The sequence below is a fragment of the Nematolebias whitei genome, chromosome 2 (genome assembly GCF_014905685.2).
Source record: "Nematolebias whitei isolate Nwh7 chromosome 2, NemWhi1, whole genome shotgun sequence".
NCBI lineage: Eukaryota > Metazoa > Chordata > Actinopteri > Cyprinodontiformes > Rivulidae > Nematolebias > Nematolebias whitei.
In genome coordinates, this window is record NC_056499.1 from 47,114,459 (window position 1) to 47,123,337 (window position 8,879).

Sequence of the window (8,879 nt, forward strand, 5' to 3'; positions counted from 1 at the left end):
CGCTGTAAGACACTGCAGGTGTAAGAGACGCTGCAGGTGTAAGAGACACTGCAGGTGTAAGAGACGCTGCAGAGACGCTGCAGGTGTAAGAGACGCTGCAGGTGTTAAGAGACGCTGCAGGTGTAAGAGACGCTGCAGGTGTAAGAGACGCTGCAGGTGTAAGAGACGCTGCAGGTGTAAGAGACGCTGTGTGTTCAGGTGAATTAAAGTTGAAATGTCTTTAAAACCCCACACCTTATTGTCCTCAAGCTTCATGAGAAGCATCATTTAGATGAGTCGTGTTGAACACAAGTAAAAAAGTCCAGTGGTGTTTTTTATTTCTCTATAAAGACAAATGGTGCAGATCTGACGCTCTGTATTAAAGTGTATTGAAGTTAAAATGTCTTTAAAACCCACAGATGAATTTACACAAACTTGATGAGAAACATGTTTTAAATGTGTGGAATTAAAGGAAATCTAAGTGAAATGCTGCTTTTTTGTATATTAGTATACACTGCTTTGCACGCACACACGCGAGCACACACACATGTACACACATCATTGTGTCCCCCCCACATTGTGGATGCTTCTGACGCCCTTGACAGAACATATCGGATATCAGTCAAAAATCAAAAAAATCGTGCATCATTAGATTTTCTATATTTCTGCATAAAAATTACCCAAAACATCATCAGATTTTCATAAAAGTCCTAAATGTTGATAAAGAGAACCCAGTTAACCAAATGAGACAAAATATCATACTTGGTCATTTATTTATTGAGGAAAATGATCCAATATTACATATTGGTTGAGTGGTAAAAGTATGTGACGGGTGTCACCAACATGGTGCCCATGGGGCATATTTATATATCCATATTGTTCAACTGGGTTCTCTTGATCTACTTTTAGGACTTGTGTGAAAATATGATGATGTTTTAGGTCATATTTATGTAGAAATATAGAAAATGATAAAGAGTTCACAAACTTTCAAGCAGCACTGTATCCTCTTTACAATCCTACAAAGCAGAAAAAGATGGACCCACGTCTCCCTCTGCCAGGCGTGATGGCAGCACAGTGGTGCTTGAGGTCCAGAGCGCAGGCTGTGTGGAGGACAGGGTCCACAAATATGTCTGCTTTACTCTCCTTCAGCATGTTCAGAACCTCCTGCAAAACAAACAATCAGCTGTTTTTATTAAACGTCTCACTGAGTGCTCTGCTGCAGAACAACTACAAATCTTTCAGAACACTCTTCATCAATGTGGTGGTGATTTTTATAAAACCCTAAATTAATTTGAAACAAAAACAGACACTTTGAAAGGTTTAAAAACCCAGAATTTTAGTCGTTTTCTTCTCTTAAAATTGTAAATAAAGTACCATTTTGTAAATCCAACAGTTAATACAGAAGCAGTTTTCTAACATTAATTAAGCGTTTGTGATTTATTATAAAGGTTATGAGTTTCTGTGTCGTCAGAAATGAGTCTGTTCCCAATAATTCAGTGGTGAAGCTCAGATGTCCCAGCTGTTCACCAGCCTTGAACGCAGCATTATCTTTGCTGGAGTGATAAGAACGTCTCAGAAGTCACAGTCACAGGCAGCTGATCCGTGCACAACAGGTGATTTGTGCACGTGTATTAGACAATTTGCATGCACAGAATATTCCTACTTGTGTTCAACAGTGAGCGATAAACAGATTTAATAAAATGACGGTAGGTGTGCTTAGAAAAGGTTTTGAAAGCAGAACCATCTCCTGCCTTCACCTTTTTGCAGACTTCTTGTTTAATCTTTAGGAGGTTGACCTTCAGACACTCCTCCACCTGACCCGTCTGCTCCTGAGCTGCTGCCTCCTCTGCACACAGTCTGGAGATCTGGAGAAAACAGGTTTCATTCATTCACGTTATTTATTTAACGTGTTAAAACAATCATGAGTGAACAAATGACTCAAACAGAGACGGCTCAGTTTGAGGTGCCTTCGATGTAATGAAATGTTTGTGTGCACGTGTATTTGGATGCATTTTCAAAAATTTGAGATTCAGTAAATGACCTCGTCTGAGCAGTGCATCTGCAGCTGGGGGTCCAGTCTGTAGTCGAGGGCCGACTCCTGCAGAATCACTCTGATCTGGTCTTCACAATCTGGAGACAACCTCTGAACCAAAGCCCAGTCAGAAAACGTTCATTTAAAGAAAACACTTTTGAGACGTTATAATGCTGAGAGAAAGGCGCTGCGGTCAGACCTGATCGGCGTATTTGAGTTTGAGGCAGCCGATGACCTGACCCTCCAGCTCACTGTCCTTGCTGGCTTTGTTCAGGATGGACTGGCAGAACTTTGGGATGTCGGCTCGACACGCTTTCCTCAACACCGGGTTCAACCTGTAGTCTGACGGCAGGAGCAGGAAGATGAAGACTGAGGACGCCTCGGACTATAAACGGATTGATTTCTGTGTGATTACCTGTGTTCTGTGTGATCTGTCTCTTGGTGATCATCTGTTTGCACTTTGGATCCATCAGCTCGCTGTTCTTATTCTGTTTCAGGCACTGCAGGACGGTCCTGGCATCGGTCTCTGTGCAGAAACGCTGCAGGAAGGATGATTTCTATTAAAATTTATTCACTTAACTGAAATATTTTCGTTTTGAGAACACACACACAAAACGTACAACAAAATAACAAAATCCCCTCCCACACCGGATCAGCCGCACAGACATGAACAGGCATTGACATATTTTGAACATAGGATATAAATGGATGCCAAGTGTCCCAAAACCTCTTAACCAAACGTTTCAAAGTGTATCTAATATTTTCCAGATGAATATGACACACGACTTCTCTTATCCAGTGTTCATATGCCGGGGGATGTGGATCCTTCCATCTACATCAAATAAGTCTCCTGGTTGGAGAGCCAAAAGCAATCATAACCTCTCATACTTACTGAAGGATGCATCCACAGGGATCACCCCGAACAGTGAACAGTTCGGGGTGGTCGGTGACGGGTACACAGTTTTTCCCACATATCCCACAGAAAGTATCAAAAACAGAACATTTTTCAGTCAGGTCATCTGGACAGTTTCTTTTTTTGTACTGAAACGTTTCGCCTTCGATCCAGAAGGCTTCATCAGTCAAGGAAACACACAACAAAACTGATTCTTCCCCCAACAGCTTACTCCAAAGTGGAACAAGCCAGTTCTGCTTGTGATAAGATGGTCTCTTTGGTACGCCCCTCCAACGTTTCAGCACAAAAAAAGAAACTGTCCAGATGACCTGACTGGAAAATGTTGGATTTTATACCTGGATTATTGAGCAGGGAATTTGTTGAATCGAAAATAGAGTTCCGATAGGTCCACAGTTTTGGACAAGTCCAGAATGTGTAAGATCATAGCTGGAGTTTGTTTACAACGATTACATGCAGGATCCAGGTTGGCTTTGATCTTGAACAGTTTGTCTTTGGACCAGTGCAGCTGGTGCGCCACCTTGAATTAAATTATAGCGTCTCAGACAGATTGAGGATGAATAAATGTTCTTAATGATCTTTCTCCAGGCTGAGTCTGACATGGATTCCTCCAAGCCCATTCCCCATTTCAGTTTAAGAGTCCAAACTGGTCTCAACTCACTTAAAGTACAGTTTTTGTTATGACAACATTAGCTTGGATAATAGCATGATTTTCCATAAATTAACTAAATTTTTATTCTCATCACTTTGCAACAAAATTAACAGGAGCACATTACACATCCAGTGTTTCCCCTAGATAACGTGCCATGGCAGGGCGCTCATCTCGTCTGTGATTTTTTTTCAGGGGGGACGATGATGTGTGTGAAAAGCTGTTATAAAGTTTGGCCCCAAAAAGCAAAAACCTTGTATAACATTTGACTTGATTTGTGACATTGACCTTGAAGCTGGGCTGATGAACAGATTTCATGATATTCTGTGAAATGGTGGTACAAATGTGTATCGAGTTTCATTAAACTATTTTGAGCTGATCAGAAGTTACGGTCGGGATCATACCATAACACATCCACCTTCGAAAGGAGTCTAAAATATAACAGTAGTTAAAAGTAAAGACGGTCCAAGAAGGATATTTGAACACAGACTGAACAAAGATCAAGTATCTCCCCACAGCTTGTTTCCTCCTCACTTTGATCATCTGCTTGCAGACTCTCATCAGCTGGTAGTCGAGCTCGGGGTCGCCCATCTCCACCTCCTGCAGCTTGAAGATGCGCTGATGGCAGCGCTGACTCAGCTGCTTCTTCTGCTCCTTCAGACACTCGATCATCTGAGGAGGAGTGAAGGGAGGCAAGGAGAGAGAGGTAAATGGACTGTACTTATACAGCTCCTTTCTGTCTAATCCAGACACTCAAAGCTCTACAACAATCTGTGCCTTTACCTCCACACACAGTCATGCAGCACTCTACAAAGATAATCAGTGCATTAGATCACGTTCATACACCGATGGGACACATCAGAGGCACTGAGGGGTTCAGTGTCTTGCCCAGGGACACTTCAGCATGGGACTGCTGGTGGAATCAAACCCCCAACTCTCCCGTTGGAGGACGACTGCTCTAACCACTGAGCCACAGCTGCTCAGGTGCTCAGAAGGCTGAAACATTTCTGATGGAAATCCAGACAACGCTTGTTGATGTGGAGATTTTTACCTGAGCGTTCCCGAAGGCCACGTTGGGACACAGACGGCTGATGTCTGCCTTGCAGGGATCGTACAACTCTGGCTCCAACCGGATATCTTCTGACTGAGACAAGAAGACATTTTACCTGCAGACTGTACTGTGACCGAAACACTTTAGGGTATTTAATCAGAACTCACAACATAAGCATCACTAAAGTTTAAAGAGTCTGATGCGTCTTTTAAGGAATATTTTTAAAACCATTTTTTAAAAATCATCATTTGTGTCTTCACTGCACATTTCCAAAAGTATTTTATTCAGATTTTTGGTTATTTATAAACTGTTACAGACTGAGCAATAAATACAAGTATGTGTTTCTGATTCATATATTGAAGGCTTTTATTTTGAAACAATTCCTGGCTGTGAATAGTTTAGCTCTAATATTTTCTAAACTTTTGTGTTTAGTTAGATTCCGTTGAAGAAATGAGAAAAACTGAGTCTGTAAAAGTTGCAAGTAACAAAGAACCTAAAGAAACAATAAAAACTTAATGTGTCTGCTCTACAGAACAGAGAGCCTTGAACAAGTACTCACACCCCCTGAACGTTTCCACATTTTGTCACGTTACACTCACAACGTATTTCCGTGAGGTGTCAGATATCAGACCAACACAAAGTTGTGAATGACTATGAAGTGAAGGGACGACTGTTTTCTGAATGCTTAATAAATAAAAACCTGAAAAGCATGATGTGTATTTGTATTCTGCTCCCAACCCTGATGCTCTGAGCTGAAGTGCAACCAGCTGCCTTCAGAAGTCCCCTGGTTTGAAAATAGACTTCATCTGTGTGCAGAGTATTAACTCAGCTGTTCTGAGAAGACCTCCGAGGTTTGCTACAGAACGTTAGTGATCAAACAGGAACACACCGCTCAGGTTTAAAGCAGTGTTGGGTTATAAATCAATATGGGCTGTGGACTGTACTTATATAGCACCTTTCTATCTAATCAAGATACTCAAAGCTCTTTACAATCTGTGGCTCATTTACCCATTCATACAGCTCTATACTAGATCTCTACAAAGCTAATTGAACAAATAATCAGTGCTTTTAGATCACATTCATTCACCGATGGGACACACATCGGAGGCGATGAGGGGTTCAGTGTCTTGCCCAGGGACACTTTGGCATGTGACTGCTGGTGGATTCGAACCCCCAACTCTTGCATTGGAGGACGACTGCTCTAACCACTCAGCCACAAGCTCTGAACATCTCAGGGATTCAAAGCTTGTATGTCACAGCTACAGACCAACTGTTCAACAAACTATTAATCACCAATACAGCAATCTATAGCAATGGCCCAGACTGGAAAAGACTAGGGCTTAAACAACTACATATTTTTTAAAGTCGAATTTAACATGACAAAAGTCGAGTCGATGTCGACTTGTCGATGATGTCACAGGAACTCAAGACACTATATCATATTTGCAAGCAATATATATTAGCAAAAAAATATAATTTACAAAAAATAAGAACAACAAAACATTGGGCGTATATTTAGGCTCCTACCATTCATCATAGTGCAAATAAGTCAAAGGAAAAGCAAAACTATTATCAAGCTGCAAAAATGAAAAAAACGTGCGGCAAGTAAGAGATAAGGCTAAGAACAGCAGAGCTGGTGGACTCCATCACCGCCCGCCCTGCTGTTCTTATCCTTTTTTTATTTAATCCACCACCGTGGATTGGGTGGAATAGGGTTGGGAACAGCAGGGATGGGGGTGGTGGGGGAGTCGATGTGAAATATAAAAACTTACGAGATGTCCCAGAAACAACTAGTCGATTAGTTGATTAGTCTATTCAACCCCCCAACAAAGGCCTTGTGCAACATTTGAACCTTGAAGATACTAAGATATGACCATCCATGTGGAATGACCACAAGGAAGGTTTTGATCTGTGAAACAGTCAAGAAGTTCCTGGTAACTCTGAGGTTTACAGCTCAGGAGGGACAATCTGTCCGCAGGACAACCTTTAGGCATGCACTCCACTCATCTAACCCGTGTGGAAGAGTAGCCAGAGGAAAGCTGTTGTTGACAGAAAGACATCAGAAGTCCTGTTTGTTGAAAGCCATGTAGAGATGCAGCAAAGAAGAAGGAAGAAGCTGCTCTGCTCACATTTCAGTCAAAATGAAAAACACTGTGTGGTGGTAAACTCTGCACTGTGCTCACAACCCTGAACACACCATCCCCACCATGAAACATGGTGCTGGCAGCTTCATGCTGTGGGGATGTGTTTCTTCAGTAAGGACAGAGAAGCTGCTCAAAGCTGATGAGAAGATGGATGGAGCTAAATACTAGAGTCATGGAAGAAAACCTGTAAAGGCTGCAAAACACTTGAGACTTGGGTTAGAGGTCGACCTTCCAGCAGGACAAACACTAAACAAAAAAAAGTCTTTCCTTTTTGATAAATCCTATAGTTAGGGTCTGCTTGGGTTTCCTGAGCTGTCCCTGAGTTATGCTGCTATAGGCTTAGACTGCTGGAGGACAAACTGACCTCATTTCCTCACTCTGCTGTCTTTACTTGCTTTTTTCTACCGGTTTGTATTTATTTCTATCTTAACATGTTTTTAGTCTTTCCTCCTATAGACAGTTCATCTGGACCTGTCATTCTGTGTTTGTTTCTACTTCCTGTCCTCTCAAACCAGCCGGTCAAAGCAGATGGACGCTCGCCCCGAGTCTGGGTCTGCTGGAGGTTTCTTCCTTTAAAAGGGAGTTTTTCCTTTCCACCGTCTCCTTTGTGCTTGTTCAGGATGAGAGACTGTGATGAAGTGAAGACTCAACTCAATCTGCTGCTTCCTTACATAGAGAACTTTTACTAACTGATATGTGTCTCTGTTCAGTGTCCTGAGAAAACATCTGTTGTGACTTGGCACTAAATAAATGAACCGAATTTAATTGAACATTATATTATATCTGAAAAGGTTTGAAGATGTTTTAAAGGCACTGCAGAGATTGGCAGGCAGGCGCTTTAGTCTTTGTTCACACCAAAACTTTCTGGATCAGCATCTCAGCTGTTATTTTCAGGTATCAACAACTAGATTGGTAAAAAAAACAAACTTGTAAAAAAAAAAAAAAAGATGGACCTTAACGAAAAACTAAACTTGTTAAGAGTAGAAAATTACTAACACAAATAGTTGATGTGTTTTTGTTACTAATCCAAACCACCAAGTCGTTTATCAGGAGAAAGAACAGGAATAGATTTCATTCCAAAAAGTTAAAACTTTACTGAGCTGAGTTTAAGCTAGAAAAGCTGAAGAAGGTCCTAAAGATGGCCGTGAACATCTGTGTGGGGAGAAGACTCCTCTCTGCTGAGTTTAGATGAGCAGTGATGAGGTTCATGTGTGTTTATTTACCATCTCAAGCTCCTCCACCCGCAGCTGTTTGCGGCATTTCAGAGACACCCGCTGCTCCCGAACGTCTTGCAGCGTGTCGTTCCTCACTGTGGTGCTGAGACAGATGACAACATCCACCCTGTAGGGCAACAAGGACAGGTACAGCCAATAAAAATACAATAAAAAGTCTGAGTAAAGTCAATTTAAAAGTGTTAGATAATTAACATTTGCTCGTCAGAGGCTGCGCAGAGTGACAGATCCTGATGAATGGAGAGAACAAGTTTATCCACCACCAGGCAGAGTGGTGGAGCCAGGGGGTGGCCAATGGTGGCCTTGGCCACCATAGATTAATCATTGGCCACCCCAATCATTTGAGGAAAATATACTTTTAAGCATAAAAAAACTAGAAAGCATAGTTTCCTCCAAAGAGTGGGGCTCCCAAGCCCCTGTCATTCACCTCACAAGGTTTATATTAGTGGTGTTCATGTTAACTCGTTATTATCATGTTAACTCGTTATTATCATGTTAACTTGTTATTATCACGTTAACTTGTTATTATCATTTTAACTTGTTATTATCATGTTAACTCGTTATTATCATGTTAACTCGTTATTATCATGTTAACTCGTTATTATCACGTTAACTTGTTATTATCACGTTAACTTGTTATTATCATGTTAACTTGTTATTATCATGTTAACTCGTTATTATCACGTTAACTTGTTATTATCACGTTAACTTGTTATTATCACGTTAACTTGTTATTATCATGTTAACTCGTTATTATAATGTTAACTTGTTATTATCACGTTAACTTATTATTATCATGTTAACTTGTTATTATCATGTTAACTCGTTATTATCACGTTAACTCGTTATTATCATGTTAACTCGTTATTATCATGTTAACTC

At 41.0% G+C, this 8,879-nt stretch overlaps 1 protein-coding gene across 1 annotated transcript in view; it reads right to left on the reverse strand.

Moving 5' to 3' along the window:
* LOC119430274 (Golgi apparatus protein 1) overlaps positions 1-8,879 on the reverse strand; it is a 56,717-nt gene that overhangs the window by 12,887 nt on the left and 34,951 nt on the right. The window contains exons 17-24 of the mRNA XM_037697718.1: positions 7,989-8,106; positions 4,622-4,714; positions 4,105-4,242; positions 2,427-2,550; positions 2,211-2,353; positions 2,021-2,122; positions 1,737-1,844; positions 1,023-1,143 (exon numbers count right to left, since the gene is read on the reverse strand). Coding sequence (XP_037553646.1) covers positions 1,023-1,143; positions 1,737-1,844; positions 2,021-2,122; positions 2,211-2,353; positions 2,427-2,550; positions 4,105-4,242; positions 4,622-4,714; positions 7,989-8,106 — 947 coding nt within the window. The remainder of the gene's footprint in view (positions 1-1,022; positions 1,144-1,736; positions 1,845-2,020; positions 2,123-2,210; positions 2,354-2,426; positions 2,551-4,104; positions 4,243-4,621; positions 4,715-7,988; positions 8,107-8,879) is intronic.